At 53.7% G+C, this 16864-nt stretch overlaps 1 protein-coding gene across 3 annotated transcripts; it reads right to left on the bottom strand.

Moving 5' to 3' along the window:
- Window positions 1-385: 385 nt before the first annotated feature.
- ASB10 (ankyrin repeat and SOCS box containing 10) lies at window positions 386-8515 on the bottom strand. 3 transcript variants are annotated; one of them, XM_079302446.1, is made up of 5 exons: window positions 8098-8514; window positions 3858-4125; window positions 2935-3439; window positions 1149-1262; window positions 386-925 (listed from the first exon to the last, which is right to left on the bottom strand). In XM_079302446.1, exons 1-5 carry the CDS (start codon window positions 8378-8380, stop codon window positions 740-742), a joined length of 1356 nt encoding a protein of 451 aa, XP_079158572.1. In that variant the 5' UTR covers window positions 8381-8514; the 3' UTR covers window positions 386-739. The 3 variants fall into 3 exon arrangements, with proteins under 3 accessions (XP_079158572.1, XP_079158574.1, XP_079158573.1); XM_079302448.1 differs by lacking the exon at window positions 8098-8514 and adding an exon at window positions 5167-5511; XM_079302447.1 differs by lacking the exons at window positions 386-925; window positions 1149-1262 and adding an exon at window positions 1302-1559 and having other exon boundaries at window positions 8098-8515.
- Between the last annotated feature and the right edge of the window lie 8349 nt (window positions 8516-16864).

Here is a 16864-nt window from a genome sequence, read left to right as displayed (position 1 = left end):
GCTCTGGGGGTGGCTGCCCCTGCCCAGGGCAGCAGCATTCCCAGGGCTCGTCCCTGCTCAGCCAGTGACAGGGCACCTCCAGAGCTGCACAGGCACGGCCACCCTGCCCGAGCTCGGGTTCCCACACACAGAACCTTTGGGAAAGGCACTTGGTTGAACACCTGCCACACATTTCCCTCTGAGAAGCAGGTGGGTGCACAGCTGGGTGCACGTGCCACCACCCATGGCATCTCCGGCGAGCTGTCAGGACAGTCTCCAAAGAAATGTAGAAATGGCGCTCAGGCAGGCATAAAGAACAGGATTTATTCCAAACACCTTTGGGTACAGAGTAAGCAACTGACTAAAGGCAGGATCACAGCAATCATCCAGGGCACCAGCTGCCTAGTACAGGCTAGAGTATTTGGATTTGGGATAGGGAAGCTGATATCCTACTACTAATCCTGTGACCCATGCAATGTCTTCGCTCCTTGTACCACAAAATGCCCTAATTCCCATACCTCCTTTTGTTAGTCTGGAGTCTGTCTGGACTAGTATGGACCAACAGAATGCTCCAAAAGAGGTGCATGATGCAGAGCACAAGGCTGGTTGGGACTGGGACACAGCAACCGGCTTGGCACAGGGGCTGACATGGCCAGGCATGAGTGGGGTGAGGGGAATGGGGTGGCTGGGGAAGCACAGACTGCACGGGCAGGGATGGAACATCTGCCCAGGAGGCACAGCTGGGCTGGAACTGCCACCCCTAGTAGAGAATGTCCTCAAAGTCGAGCAGCAGGAACCGGTGCAGGGCCCTTGGCAGATGCAGCTGGGACAGGACCAGCAGCAGCCGCCCCTCCAGCAGGGTCCTGAGAGTGCAGCGAGCCAGGTGCTGCAAGGAGCGAGGGCCGTGCCCCAGGGAGAACAGCGACTGGTAGAAACACGGGTATTTCTGCAGAGACAGAAAGGACCGGAGGCATGCAAAGCTGAGGAGGCCCCTGGGACCAGAGATCCACTTGCCTCACTGTGGAGCATCCTCCCTGTCCCCAGCAGCACCGTCCCTGTGTCCTGCCACCCCAACGGCCAGTCCGGCTCTGCCCGACCCCCTCCAGGCCCAGCTGCCCCTGGCAGCCCATCAGAACCCGGCCAGGTGTTCTCCATGTGCTCTCCCTCACCTGCACAACCTCTGCTGGCACTGCTGCCTGCCAGTCCTCGGAGACGTGCACGTGGCTGTAGCTGTTCAGCAGGGCCTCCACGGCGCGCGGGCACGAGTGGCAGGAGCGCAGCACCTGCAGAGAGAGGTGCCTTCAGAGGCTCTCAGCTTCAAGGAATAAAGCAGGCATTCATTAAAAGGCCTTCACAGGATGCACCTCGGGCAGTACAAGAGCCTGGCCGCGGCTCCACCCAAGATGGACCCTGGGTCATGAATTTTCACATTTTTATAAGGTTTGGTCCATCTACATTTTGGGTTAATTGTCCAATTCCAGCTCCAGGTTCTGCAGTCCCATCCTCCCAGATTCTCTCCTCAATTTGCTGCTGTTTGCACTTTTTGGGGCTGAAGCTGCAGCGTGTCCTTGGTTCTGGGGCTGGAAAAGGATTGTTTTGTGTGACTGAGCTGTGTAGAGAACTTGCTGATGCTTTATATGGAGTTCAGAGTCACACAGCAATGCAGTACAGAGTCTGAAAGATACGAAAGCTAAAACTTAAGACATCAAGAGCAGGTGATCATCATCACTGAGCAAGATCCTGCAAGCCCCCCTGTCACCTCCTGAAGTACTGCTCAATCCAGATGTGGTGAATCTGGTGAACTCCTGTCCTTCTCTCGTGCTGACCCAGGAGAGAAAAGCCACTACAGATATGAATCACCAGAGCATTCTTCTTTGTAAAGAGCACCTGAGCCACCACTCAACATGCACCACATGGCTGCCTTCTGCACAGCCAGGTCCCCAGAGCTTCTCAGACATGGGGACCATGGTACATGGCTGGGGTGATGATCTCCATCAGCTTCACTGCCACGAGCAGCTCACAAACACCAACACTCTGCTTTACACCAGGCTCCTTTCCTCACATTTCAGTACTTAGAGCCATTCCAGGGCGGGGACTGGTACTCATTTTGTGATCAGCCAGAGCACAGCACACTATGCCTCTGTTAGGGGCCACGCCAGGGTCTCAGGGATGCAGGATTGTGCCTGTTTGGTGCAGGGTTGCAGAGACATCTGTAGCTGTGTCTAAAGCAGTGCTGTGCCCATGTCAAGGGCAGTGCAGAGCACCAGAGGACTTCACACATATTTGTACAACATCTCTGGTGCATCCCACATTCAGGTAGGTGCAGGTCACACACCAGTGCCGTGTACCCAGCAACAGGGCAGCCTTTGGAGCACAGCCCACCCGGCAAAGCTGCTCAGAGGCAGATTTCCCTGGCTCCGGGCTGCCACTCCCCATGGCCCAGGCCAGCAGTAGCTGTCAGAGTCTATTCTGGCTGTACCAGTGATCCTCATTATCTGGCGTTAATAGGAGATTAATTAGTGTTAATTGTTGATTTTCCTGTATTTTCCCAAAGGGGAGAGCAATCTGCTGATCTCCGGGCTGGGTAATTATTGCACTGCTCAGGAATTAAGACAGGAAATTAACCCTTTGTCTGCTGGTGTCTTGCAGAGACAGCAGGAGCTGGAGGGTGTGCCCCTAAGAAAAAAACACCTCCAGAGGAAAAGAACCAAGAGCAAGTAATTATGGAAACTGGGTGAGTACTGCCACCCACCTTAGCAGACAGAAGCAGGAGAGTCCTACAGAAAAACACACCCCAGGAGGAAACAGCAGGGATTCCCATAGCAATAATGCCAGTTCTCCCTTGCCAGGCCCTGGGCAGAGCAGGGCAGGAGTGCGAGCGGGCTGCCACGGAACAAGCCCTGCTGTGACGATGCTCACAGCCTTCCCCTCCCTGCACACTCCCGGCGGCCTCACCTTGAGCAGGGAGCCCGGCCAGACGCGCACGGCGCCGTGGTTGAGCAGCGCTCGCACCACGAGCTCGGGGCGATGCTCCAGCCTGTAGGCGGCCACTTGCAGGATGTTGTGCAGGGCTGTGCTGCCACCATAGTTCATGACGTTGACGTTGGCACCCCGGGCCAGCAGCAACTCTGCGATTTGGGCATTGGCATTCTTGCAGGCCAGGTGGAGGGGGTGCTGCTGCTCCCGGTCCGCGGCGTTGACGCTGGCCCCGCTCTCCACCAGCAGCTGGCAGACGCGGTAGTAGCGGTCCATGTCCTGGGGCTGGTGCTGCTGAGCGCAGGCAGCGTTCAGCGGCGTTTGCCCCTCCTTGTTCTTCACCTCCAATTCAGCCCCGTGGTGCAGAAGCAGCTGGACGTGCTCTACGAGGCCGAGCCGTGATGCCACATGCAGTGCTGTGTCGTTCTCCTCCTCTGTCTGACAGTTCACACTGGCACCATGCTGCAGCAGCTCCTGGACACACCTGTGTGGCCCAAGGTGACTTGGTGACCATTTCTCATCTCCAACTCCCATTCTACCTCTCAACCCCCACATCTGTACCATCCCGCAGCTTTTCCCCAGAGTCCCAAATACCCCTGCTCCTCATGCCCTGGAGCAGTGGTTTTAAGCCAGGACGACTGCTGAGTAGAAATACTGGCACCCTAATTTCAGCTAACTCCACACACACCTTTTAAAGCAGTGTGACCACTGGCTCCTCAGCTGCATCTGCCAAGGACACGAGCTTGCAGTCACCCGTCCGACCTCAGAGGTGATCCTGGTCCGGGAACAGGCACCAAGACTACCTCCGTTCTGCACCCACCGCCCCACCTTCAGAGGTGAGGAGGGACCCCTCCCGCCCGGGACAAGGCTTGAGCGGGGGGAGGCGCCCAGGCAGAACTCACTCGATGGAGTCGGCGCTCCGGCAGAGGTGCAGGGGCCGGTAGCCATCCTCGGAGAGCGCCTCGGGGTCGGCCCCGGCGCGGAGCAGCAGGCGCGCACAGGCGGCGCGGGCGGCGGCGGCGGCGGCGTGCAGCGCGGTGCGCCCGCCCGGAGCCAGATCCACGGCAGCGCCGCGCTGCAGCAGCAGCCGCAGGCAGCCCGTGTGCCCGCGGCTGGCCGTGATGTGCAGCGGCGTGGTCAGCTCCTGCTCGTAGCTCAGCGACCACAGCCCTGGGGGGAGACAGAGATCAGGGAGACGCGGTGCTCAAGGACCTGATTGATGTACGTCCCCCCGAGAGACTTGCGTTTCCCCTCGAGGGACTTCGGGTCCCTTCCCTGCAAGGTGGCCGTGCTTGGGCTGGCCTGCCAAAGGCCCTGCAGGGCTCTCAGGGCACACTGCCTTGCAGGCTGGGAGTTCCAGGCAGTGGCAGCTGGGCACTGTGCCCTTCACCTGCGGCCCAGGTGGGTACGGGGGGGCTTCTGTTGTTAGGGGCGCAGCAGGTGAAGGGTCTGGGGCACGAGCAGGGCTGATGGCAACGAGGTGGATGGGCCAAACACCCCGTGTGAAGTACCACAAGCACAAGGAGCTGGACAGTAGAGAGGTGTCATAGCCAACGGCCACACGCATACATGAGGACTCAAACAAACCCTGAGCAGGGTGCAGACAATGGGCTACAGCAGACATGGACATCTAGGACCTAGGAGACAGCAAGGGGCTGAAATGTGCCAGCTCTCAAAGATGCTGCTGACCAAGCACAAACCGTCACTGAGCTGGTGCAGTCTAACAGCAGATGCTAGAGGGAAAAAAGCTCCTTAAACTCCTACCCAGAGGGAGCTGGAGTACATCCCACACTGACTGCATGGTGTGTTTCATGCTACATCCTCTCAGCTCCTTCTTGCAAAGGCACAATGTGGTCATCTGTGTTTTCCAGGGCCAGGTTCAAACTGAACCACCTCAAAAATCTAACTCCTGTTGTGAAAGTCTGGCACAACCCGCAGTGACAGCTGGCAGAGCAGTGCAGGCTGCACACTGGGCAGTTCCCAACCACTTAAGACAATCCCTGTAAGAGGACCCAGGTTTCCTGGATGCACCCTGTGCTCTCAGAAACAGCATCCCCCTTCCACAAGGAACACAGGAGAGCATGACCACATCCCCATGGCCTTTTTCCCATTGCCACTCCTCTGCAGCCCAAGTAGCAGCCACAGCACAAGCCCAGCAAGAGCCATGCCCCCCAGCACACCCCAAGGCCTGTGCCCCACCGCTCCCCATACTCAGCCCGCGGGGGTTGAAGCGATAGTTCTTCCACTCTTCCAGGTCACTGGTGTCAAACACAGCACTGGGGCTCAGGCTGTTCCCAGGATCTCTGAGGATCTTGGCTATGGTTGGCTGGTCCCCAGCCAGCAGGGCCTGCCAGAACACCTGGGCAGGGCCGTGGGCCTGCCGGGTGCGGATGGGCTCCTGGCTCTCATCTCCTCCCCCTGTGCTGCTGCCCATAACCAGCCAGACCCTCCTCAGAGACCTGGGCAGGACCTGCTGGAGCACCCCAGCCAGGCTCTGAGGCTCAGCCCCACCAGCAGCCTGCCTGCCAGCCCAGGGTGTGCCACGGGGGGGAACATCACACCCCCTCTTTGGCTCAGGCTGGGCACAGCTCAAGTCTCAGCTGTTCTATTCTGGGAAACCTTGTGACCAAACACTGGGGCCAAGAGGCTGATAAAGGCTCTCCACTCAGGCAGCAGTGCCTCAGCAGTGCCCTGCTGTGAAGGGAAAGTCCTCGGGGAGGGTAGGAGAGTCTGAAGGGCAGAAATGGGACAGGACATCACTAAGACAATGGAGAGGGAAATGGTTTCACGTCTACTCAGTGTGTTTCCCAGTGCTGCTCAGATCACAACAGCATGACCTCAGCAGCTCCACACACATCTCCATGCCTTTGTTCACCCCTTGGCTCCACACACATCTCCAGCACTGCACATCCATTTACCAGTTGCACCCAAACCAATGGCACCAGGAAGGTTTTTAAACAAGCTGCAGGATTAGCTCCTTTTAATCAAAGCCAAACAAGTGGTAGAAATAGGTACAAGGATGGGAAAAATTTGAGGTAATTATCCTTTAGACTCTCCCCACTTTCTTTCTTTCTTGATATCCTGCCTCGCACAGAGGCCCTGCCCAGCTTTAGTGCTCCCTTTCAGTCCTCAGACACTCTCCTGGCTGGGTTGCTCACAGCAGTCCTGTCACCTGAGCTGGTGTTTTCCTCTGGCCCCGCTTGGCTGCAGCCAGCCAGCCCACTGTCACACCAGAGCGTGCCTTGCTCACGTGCCATTAGCACTGTGTACAGATTCTCCACACCATGTGATCCAGGGAACATGTCAAACTGCATGGAAGGCAGGTAGAGTTCAGTCTAATTTTGTGTCATGGAACTACTCAGATCACGCAGCTAAACACCAGTTAAGTGACCCCAATAGACCACCAAGCAACAATTACCAGGGGACCAGAGCAGAGTGTAAGACAGTGAACTTTACCCTCCTCAGTAATGAGAATAAATGAGCAAGTTCTGTCCTGACAGTACCCGGATTGCTCTGTGTGTGCAGACCTCACCTTGTCTGTCTAAAATGTAGCCTGCAAAAGAGTAAAGAAAGGGAAGCCCCTAGCAGATGTTCTCACCTGACAGGACCCTCTATTTGCCCAAGGATATAAGCAGGTACCCCACGAGAGCTTGAGGTTCCCAGTCATGCACCAGGGAGGCAGAAAGCTGTAAGTGACACCAGGCAGTTTACAGTTCCTCTGGGCACCTTAAAATACCAACGAGATGATGTGGGAAAGACAAGGTCACTGGAACCTGCTGTTAAGATCACTGAGCCAGTTTGAAGAACCTGTCCCTACACAGCCAGTGAGATACAGAGACAAGCCTCAGGTAGCAAGAAGGTTTGTTTTGGTTTTCATTCTGTATTCTTATCTGATAAATTTGGCAGCACAATTTTGCTCTGTGCTTGATGAATGATCCTGTTTGGTTGGGTTTTTAATGTCTTGAAACTTTGTTGATTGGAGAAATTCCAGCATGACGTTGTTTTACATTGTCTGTTCCATTTTCTCTGGGGCACAAACCTTTACAAGAGACTGGCTGCTCCAGTGTCAGCCAGCCTAGCATAGCACAGCTGTTACAACACCCAATTTGTATTTTACTAGCAAATGGTCTCAGTTACACGAAGGGTAATACCTTTAGTGATTTAATTCCTAAGTAGACTGTAACAACTCAAAACCTGCGTCATACAAATCTCGCAACTCAATAAATGATCTTCACCACTCACAAGTAGCAGCATGTGCATCTGCAAGCCCACATACCCTGCTTGTCTCCTGCTGCAGTGGATCCCCACAAAACACTGACTAAGCACTTGGACACTTGGCCCTCTCCTCTGGGAAAGCAGTTCCATCAACAGCTCTTCCATTCTGGTAGGGGTGGGTTTGCCACCAGCCTTCTGTAGAGGAGGGTGGTACAATGAAGGGCCTTCCTCACTTGACACTCAGATTCTGGGAGCCTGCCTGCACCACATCTCTATTAGACAGCAGCAAGAACAAGGGCACATCCAGGCTGCCCAGCACACCTCTCCCAGAGCAGCCTGCACTGCTTAGTGAGGAGCACACAGGTACTGTGGATGAGAAGGTAAGCAAAAGGAACCAGAGTGTGGACACATGTGGTAGCCCCAAGATGTGCCTGGACAAGGTACAGCGAGATGTACAGATGGAAAGAGACACCAAGAATGATCAGCTCCTACCTCCTGTCGCTGAGGAAAGTTTGTTTCCAACATCCTTCTCACAGACTGGATTTCTGCACCCCTTGTCTAATCTCTCTCATGGAACCCAACAGCATTCTGATTCCCTTCCGCCCATGCACGCTCCCTACCTCACATGTACCCACATGCATCCCAGCAATCTCTAACAAGACAATGTGCTTCTCCAGCAACTCTTCCAGTGGCCTTATTATTTCCCAGTAGATCTGCCTCATGCCACCTTCAACAAGCCTGCTACTATTTGTTGTTCAGCCTTGGAAACTTCCTCATGCTAAAGCTGCTCTTCCCAAGCCCTTCTTCCCTCACACTTTTCCACCTCTGAGGATTCCTTTCAATGTATTTCTCAGGTGCCTGAGCCCTCTCTTTGGACCCCATCCTGACCATATTTTATCCCCTGAGGTCCCAGTCCTTCATACCCACCACGTTTGCTGCTGGTCCAGCGCAGCACATCGCCCCTGGTCTCAATGATGAGGTTGATGGCTGAGCCCTTGGTGAAGTACTTCTGCACCATGTCCAGGTCTCCAGTGAAGAGTGCATTCTGGACCAGCAGATCCCGGCACTCCAGTGGCTCCAGGCGGCCGTGCAGGTGTCCTGAGCCATCTGGGCTCGGGCTGTGCTGGCTGTGGTGGGAGCCCACACTGTGGGAATCCTTGCACCGAGCCGGAGGCAGCGTGGAAGAGCGGAGAGGGAGGGTGCAGTCCATCACAGGAGCTACCCTGGGAACTCTGAGCCACTCAGGGAATGAGCTATTGCAGCAGAGAGCCTCTTGTTCAAGGTTTATCCTTTGCAGGTTGCTCCTGGGTTCCAGCTCCCCTGCATCTGGCTGGACTCAGGCACAGGCCTGAATCACCCAGTATAAATAGCCTGGCTTGGCAATTCCTCATCACCACCTCCCCTCCTTCCAAGAGCTTATTTTCAGCTGCTGGGTGCAATCACCAGCACAGACTAGGTACAGCACAGGGGTGGCAGGCAGCCTGGAAACTCTCCCTTGGTGCTTGCTGTCTCTGCAAAGAGCCCCCACTCCACACAGCAGTCCCACCAGAAAGGGGCAGAGCAAGGGGGGCAGCCGTGGCAGGGAGGTGGGTGGGTGAGGGGGAGCTTGGGAAAGGCCTGAATCAGACTCAGTGCCAGAAGTCATAAAGGACTAAGGACAGAGCTCTTCCTCACAGGGAACAAAAGACCCCCACAAGTACCACACACTGCTCTGGGATCAACCCCTTCCCTAGGGCTGCCCACAGGGCTGAGCAGGATGCAGAAGGGCAGAGAGGAGAGCCTGAGCCCTGAGAAAAGCAGCTTGTACAACACACATTATCCTGTCACATTGGTCCTAAACTGTGATAAAGTTCTTTGTGGTGTGGCTGGAGATGCTGATCAAACAGGAAGCCAGATTTTGCTTATGTTCCTTTTGGCAGCTGTTTCCAGAGCAAAGAAAACATTTATGTAAGAACCTTGAAGCTGAAGAGGGTCCATGAGCCAGTCCCAGGACTGGGATTGTGCCAAACATTCCCACAGGCACTGCACAGATGCTCTGTGCCAGTGAGCACCTGCAGCATCCCACTGGTGTTGGACTGGGAGCACATTGTTCTCCTGAAGGATGCAGTGGCTGCATCTCCAGCTCCACCGTGGAATCCACATCCAAGCTTCACAGAGTCTCCTCCAGACAGCTGAGGGGCTCAGAGCAACAGCCCTGACTTGGGGATCTTTGAGTACAGGCACTCTGGGTTCCCTAAGAGATGAGGAAAAGGAGAAATTAAGAACCCTTAGTTCCTTTCCAACCTGTCTTTACAACTTGTGCTGTTCCTACCACTGGAACCAATGTCATCATTATCCCCCAGCTGTGGGCTTGGGAGCAGAATCCCAAACTAACCCCTCCCCCTCAGCACTATTCGTGTGCCCAAGACCATCCAGGAAAGGACCCTGAGAGGAGCACCCTGACTGCAGGTTTTCCTGGGGTAAACTACAGTTTACCCACCCCATTACCCCCTGCATGATGGCTGAGGGCAGGCAGGGTCTTCACACTCAGCATTTCCCAGACCTGGGTCTGCACATTCCTGACTGCACCAGCAACCCTCGACATTTTCTTGCATTCTCATGGCTAACAACAAAAAAAATCCCTCAAACTGCTTCAGGCAAACCAACTGACTCAAAACTACAAATAAAAAAAACATTAGGAAAATTAAAAAAATAAAAATACCCCAAACCCACAAAAGACAAGCAGCCACCTCCAGCATCTCCAACCCAGCACCCAGAGGTGACAAGTAGGAAATTCCACAGGGACATGAAGGGCACTGAGAGCCCTCAGGTGCAGGCAGAAAAAGGATGTCAGAGTGATCTGTTTCCTATCCAGAAGAGCAGCCAGCTGGGTCACGGAGCAAAAGACAGAAATGTCAGAGTCCCACATGTCCTTAAGTACACCTGGGGCTTTTGTCCTCACCCCACTGATGTTTGGTCGCAAGGTAGCACTGAGGAAAACCACAGCTGGGACCCTGGCTAGGAGGGCCTGAACATGATCAGGAAGAAGAGGATAAGGGCTGAATCCTGCCTTGTCCTCCCGTACAGGATTTGTGTCTTGCATGGCTTGAGGGGACACACAGCAGCCCACACAGCAGCCAGAGAGGAGCAGAAACAGAAAGAGCAGCAAGGCCACTCTCCCAGCCAGCCAATAACCAGCACCCACAGAAGCACTGCTGAGACTGCTGCTGCTCCATCAGCTCTGTCATACCTGGTCTCTCCAGCTCCTGCATCTCCCACGGACATCCAGGTGCACAGGCTTGTCCTCAGCTCCAGAGCCAGCCTAGGATAGCTGAGAACTCCTCCAACAGTGCCCAGAGCACAGCAGCTGAAAGCCCTGGGACTGCAGGGTGAGGAACCTGCAGGGACACGAGTCCAAGGGCTGGTGAGAAAGTGACCACAGGTGAAGGCCAGGGCACCTGAACAGCAGTTCCACCACCTGGCGTGCCCCTCACACTTCTGTTCCCATGGACAGCTGCCATGGCCTGGCCGTGCCTTGTCTCTCACCCCAGAGCACACCGTGTCTGTCTTGTCGAGTCAATGTCTGCATAGGGCAGGCCCTGCAGCCATGGGGGGGGAGATGCATTCAGAACCTCAGAAGAAGGCAGTGGGGAGGGGGCAGCATGCGTGGAAACAGCCTGTAACGAGTTTGGAATATGCATGTGTGGCACGGCCTGCGCAGCGTCATCACAATGGCACAAGCACTTTCCTGCCTCATTGCCTCCCAAATGGATTTTAAATATCATTCCGAGGACACAATTATTTAAAACGCTGAACTAAACACTCACTAATGGGAAAACGGCGTGTGGCCTGCAGCAGCCATTCCTCATGGGGCCACTCTGCCCGTGCCATCCTCTTCTCCAGCCCCACACCCTGCATGGGGCCACATGGAAACATCCTCCTCCTCCTCTTCCTTGGAAACCAAACAGGGCACCTCTGGTACCTGTCTTGGGCCCAGGCTGATGCACGTTGCCCATGTGAGAACACACCTTCTGTCCCCATCCCAGTGACCTCCAGCCCAGGCACAGGGCACTGCGAGTCAGCCCCCAGGGCTCCACGTCAGGGAGCACCTCACCAGACAGCAGGTCTTTCTGTCTCTGCCCAGTTTGGCATCAGGGCTACACAGGAAGAGGACAAGGATGAGGACAAGGATGCCTCTTGACCCCCTTCATATAGCCCTAGCAGTTATAGTTGTAACGTAAGACTTACTTTTTCTCTGAATACCTCCCACACCCTCAAGCACAATCCTGAGCAGGGGAGATGAAGAAAGCAGAATTATTGTTGATTGCATCCAAGAATCCAGAACAAACAGAGCATGAAAATAGATAAAAAACCCAAGGAAACAAACTATTTGTAGCAACCCTTGCTGGGGAGAAGACAGCTCCAAGGATGCTGTGGGTGCTTGGCCCCATTACAGCACTGGCAGGGACAGGGATGGCAACAGTGCATCTGCTGATGGGGGAGTGCCTGCCTGACCTCTGATCATCACCCCTCTCCTTCCCTCCATGCAGGGATTCTAAGGCCGCCACGAGCTGCCAGCGCTCAGCGGCAGCAGACAACCTCAGAGTAAACAGAAGAGAAGTGACACAGAGCAGCACCATCCCCACACACTGGCAGTGGGGCACAGAGAGGATGAGAGCCCATTGCTGGAGCCCCAGCTGTACACGAGAGGTTCATATTTTAACAGCTTTGGCAGCACCAGGGCTATCCATCACCAGCTCATTTCCTTCTATGTGCTGACCTGCCCCGACTCTGCTGTTTGGAACGGTGTCTAATGAGGCACCGGAGCAGCCACCTGGCAGCACGAGGAACATGTGGCACAAGGGATGCACACAGGTCTGCACACTGTGCCAGCTCTGCAGCCCAAAAACACATCCCCTCAAAACACATCTCAGGGATGCTCTGCCTCCTGGTCCTCCCGCGTGTCAGAGAAAGAGCGCACACTCTCAAGCCATTGCTCTTACAGAAAGGAAAACAGGACACAGGCATTGGTGATGTTTTCATGAATGCTCATTCACCGTAAAGTGATCTTTTTGAGTGGTTGAAGAAAGGACCAAAAAAATTAATTGTTTCTAGCTCACAGACATGCACAGCTTAGTCAGAATATAGACATGGGGCCAGGAACATGCAACATGACAATGACGCAGTGCTGCAGCACTAAAGAGTTGCTGTGAGACTCGTGAAGACACAGGCACACCCAAAGGCAGGCTTGCATGGAGCAAGGCAGGTCCAAGACACTTTGGAAGAGACCCTGCACAGGCTCCAAGTTTTGCTTTTAGTGTCACCTGAGCACTTCTGAGTTGTTCTCATAGTGACCACTCACTGTGAATCCCCAGTGGGTGGCAAAGCATAAAAGCAACTTCTCCCCGATCTCACTGGAGCCACAATCCCAGTGTGAAAGCAGCTGAGCTGATCATGGTCCTCACAAAGCTCATCAACTAAACACAGAGTGCACCTCGGGAAAAGACAACCGTGTGTGACATCCTGAGCAGGTACTCCTGGCAGATGCAGCAGGACTTTGGGGAAATGAGCAGCAGGATCCTTGCACGGCCAGAGATGAGCCCACCCCCATGGGGGAAATGGGAGAGGGACAGCTGGGCTGGTTCCGTGTGGAACCCCCTTATCCCCAGAGCAGCCTCCTCCTGCTGCCTCTCAGCCTTAGCGCACCTGCACTGCCTGCCGCATCTCCCAGGACATGCAGGGATGGAGGAGGAGGAACGTGAGGCCGATCTCCAACTCCATTCTTCAAGCCTTAGCGGGGAAGGGAAATGGGAGGGCGACACGAAGCAGGTTGCAAAAGTGGAGTATTGGAGAATCCAGCACCTTTAAAGGCTTACTCGGCTGGGGCTCCCCCGACATCTCCCGGACACAGCCGGTCCCTCCCCGGTCACTCCCCGGTCACTCCCCGGTCACTCCCCGGTCCCTCGCCGGTCTCCCCCCGGTCCCTCCCCGGTCTCTCCCCGGTCCCTCCCCGGTCCCTCCCCCGTAGATCGGCAGCTCCAGGCGGAGCCCGCTGCCGGCCGGGGCGGCTGCACGGCCCCAGGGAGCCAGGGGCTCCGCCGGCGCCGCAGCAATGGATCTGCGCTCGGGCGGTCAGAGACACCCATCTCCAGGGCAGGAGCAGAACTGCAGCTCCAGGGGCTGCTCGGCATCCCGAGAGCAGTGCAGCCCGGGCTGCCGAGGGGAGCGAGCCGCAATGGCACAGCCAAAGTGAGGAACGTTCCTCCGTCGCCTCCTCAAAGATAAAGGTCTGTACCAGCAAAGAACAGAGACTGCTTTGTTTTAGAAAATGAGGCACCCTCTTTGAAGGCCATTAAAAGAGCTTCTAGGTGATACATCAGGCAACAGAGTAATAAACTTTTGATACATCAGGGAAACTTGGCCAGATGCTAAGGAGCAGCCAGTGAAATTGTAGCAGGCAAAGACGATCTCCGCACGGTGCTGTGCCAGGACGTGGCTGCGAGTCTCCACTTTCACCGCCCTCAGTAACCACGCACCTAACTTGCCACAGCGACTGCAAAATCTACAAAATGTCGATGTCTTTTCTGTCCTTAACTGTCCTGGCTGCTGCTAGGAGGCTTTCCATGCCCCACCCTGCTGGCCTGGCTGCCGTGGCTCTACTCCCTATCTGGCTTGCTTGCCAGTCCTCAGAAGGACTTCCCCAGGGAAGAACCAGCACACCCTACACAGATCTCCCCCCTTGCACTCTACAGGCCAGCTCTGGACTCGTGGCGCTGGTCACCCCTTTCCTGTGCTTTGCATAATTATTCTTGTCATTTTCCTTCTTTTCTATTTTCTTTGCTTTTCTCCTTTATGAAGAATTAAAAAAAAAAAAAAAAAAAAAGTCGAATTATTGCTTTTCATTCCAACGTCCAACATCATTTATGTTTTAATCTCACTTTCAGTCTCCTGTTCAGGTACACACGCCACACTGGCACATCCCGAGCAAATCACACCTTCCAAAGAGTGAGCTTGGGAGACCTTTTCATCAGTCAACGATTCTGCTAGTGCTTGTGCAGCCCACAGTGTTTCACTGCATTGTTTTATTCTCAGCCTGTCCTCATGGGGAGGCACCTGATCACCCTCCCCTCGTGCAAATAACTGTGGCAAACAAGGTCATTGCTCCCAGAAGCTGAAACATCAGTGAAGAGGCAGTACAGGCTGGAATGGTCACGTCAGCGCATTTGTGAAGGAGAATGGGCTAGTGAAGATAATGGTAGTGGGACTCTCTCAAAACAGGGGTGACTAACATTGGGAGTGAGGAGCAGGAGACATCACCACTTGTGCTTTGTAAGGGGCTGTGCACTGTCAAGGAGCAGTACAAGGCTCCCCACTCTCAGGGACATGCCACCACCCCCCTTGCAATGGGAGCTGAGCTACCTTGGTCTCAGGTCCCAGCACACAGGGAGGGGCTCTTGTGCTGAAGGAGCTGGGGGCTGTTGTGTCCCTCCCCAGCTGCCCCCCCGTTCGTGATGCACAGAATTGCACAGTGAAAAGCACACAGCTGTCTTGGCTAAAATAACCCCATTTAGTTGGAAGGGAGCCTGCAGGTGGAGGAGCAGCAATTGGACACTCAGCATGAGGCGCAGGGAGCCTTCACACACCAAGGATGGAGGCTCATCCACTGAGCAGTACAGTCAGCTGGGAACTCTCTGCTTTGGAGAATTGCCATCAGCTTCCCTGGACTGCATGTGCTGGAGGCTGCCGTGCCCTGGGCCTGGCTCATGCTGCTGCTGGTGTGGTGTATGGATCTACTTGCAGCACACACAAAGGGGAATCAATCCCACAAGACTGCACCTGCTACTTCTGCCTGTGGCTGTGTTAGAGCCAACATTTCTTTTGGATAACAGGCAAGTGTGACTGTGCAGGCACCGGGTCACTTCCTTTACAGAAATGACCATCCTAGCAACTAAGGAGCAATTCCTGGAATTTATTGATAGTTTTGCTTTTCTGCAAAATCAGAAAATTCTCAGCTGAAACAGTTTGAAGTGGCACTGCCCCAGCTTGTGACTGTCTCTGAGATCAGTGGTCCTGAGCATCTGTTGACTGCAGCTGCTTCAGCACAGCCCAACAAACTGTCACCACAGAACAAATCGAGGTTAAATCAAGGCTGACAAAGCATATTTACAGATTCCATTTTACAAGTCTTGGCCTACTGTGACCCCTAGTGCAGCTACAGCTGCTTTTGCTTTAAACATGTATCTGCCATCCTTGTCTATAGTCAGAGACCTGTCAGCATCTGAGAATTCCTCTCTTTGCAGCAGCAGCAGCAGCAAGCTAACAGTGCCCTTCTGGTTCCATGAGCCACAACGATGCTCCAGCCCATCATGCTGGCTGTCACCAGTGTCCCCAGGCCATTCTCAGGACTTACCACCTCTAAAGAACTCAGTGCAAGATTGTATCCTGCATTTATTATCCCACATCTGAAATGTAGTGAAACAAATTGTTGCCAAATCTTTGGTAAGGAAAAGCACAGGACAAACAGCTCTTAGTTCAGTCAGGGCTCTTTGACATCACCATTCTCAGAGCTACTTCACAACCTTTTCCACCTCACCAACACTTCCTACAACCTAGAGAACAGAACAAAGGGACGTACATAAACAGACGTGCAATTTTAATTGTTTAACTTGTGACATATCAATCTTTTGAGTAATCACTTCCCTGGGAGTTTTCATTCCCTCGCTCTACCTGATAACTTCCAAGTCCTCCACTGTGAGATACTCATCCAAGTCACATTTACTGCCATCTAGATCTTTCTGCAGAACTTGGAAGCACTTATACTAATTTGCATTATTTTCCCAGAATACATATTTTTCTCCTCTCAGATCATTGCTTGAACTGGTGAAAAATCTGAAGGTGCTATTTTATCTACTGGAAGAAGCTTGCATTGTGACATTTGTCCTATAAATGACACTCTGTGCTTCCACAACAGCAGTCACAACTTGGATGGACCCTTTGAGAAAAAAAAAATAAGGAAATACCCTATTCAAAAAGCCAAAGCCAGTCAGCTGGCACCAAAGAATGCACTGCATGGGAGCACAGCTCCTTTGTTTGTCCTGTCCTTCCACTCACCCAGCCACTTGTGTGCTGGATGGGCTGCTGGGCTACATGAACCTTTCCTGTGACCGGTGCTGCCACTATTGCGTCAGAGGTCATTAAAACTCATGATCAAAAAAAGCTATGAGGTTCAGTTTGCTACTCTTCTCTTTAGTACCCTTTAATAATAAATGAAAAATGTGTTTTATTCAAGCTTATGTGGCTCAGGGTGAGGTTTGAACAACTTTTCCAAAAATCTGTAACTGAGAACAAAAATAAAAGTAAAGTTCAGTTGATTAGTCTTTAGTGAAAGCTGCAAGGAAAAAATTGCTACGTTATTGAATCTCATTATTGGAAAATTCAAGGTGAAGCAAAATTCCAAACCACTGAGCCACTGTGCTGGTGAGAACACATTCCCTAGATCCCCGCTGTCTCTAACACTGATCCTTCTGAACACTTCCAAGTTGTGTCTGTCACTGTCACAGCAGAAGCTCCGTGGCTTGTGGTGTTCAGCCTGGCTGAGCAGAGGTGCCCCAGGTGGGAGGACCCTGCTCACGGCATCACAGCTCACTGCTCACCACTTCACCTCGCCCCAAGTTCTGGCCACTGCTTTGGTTGCACTGAGGAAATGAGTATTTAG

Source organism: Erithacus rubecula (assembly GCF_903797595.1).
Source record: "Erithacus rubecula genome assembly, chromosome: 3".
Lineage (NCBI taxonomy): Eukaryota > Metazoa > Chordata > Aves > Passeriformes > Muscicapidae > Erithacus > Erithacus rubecula.
This window is presented reverse-complemented; position numbering and strand designations above follow the sequence as displayed.

Bases quoted from the DNA above. Each gene is read 5' to 3' on its own strand.
- ASB10 (XM_079302446.1), bottom strand. From the start codon at position 8,380: ATGGACTGCACCCTCCCTCTCCGCTCTTCCACGCTGCCTCCGGCTCGG. The intron at 4,126-8,097 runs GTGGGTATGAAG...GTCTCCCCCCAG, and splicing joins CTGGACCAGCAGCAAACGTG to GGCTGTGGTCGCTGAGCTAC. The intron at 926-1,148 runs GTGAGGGAGAGC...CTGTCTCTGCAG, and splicing joins TGCCAGCAGAGGTTGTGCAG to AAATACCCGTGTTTCTACCA.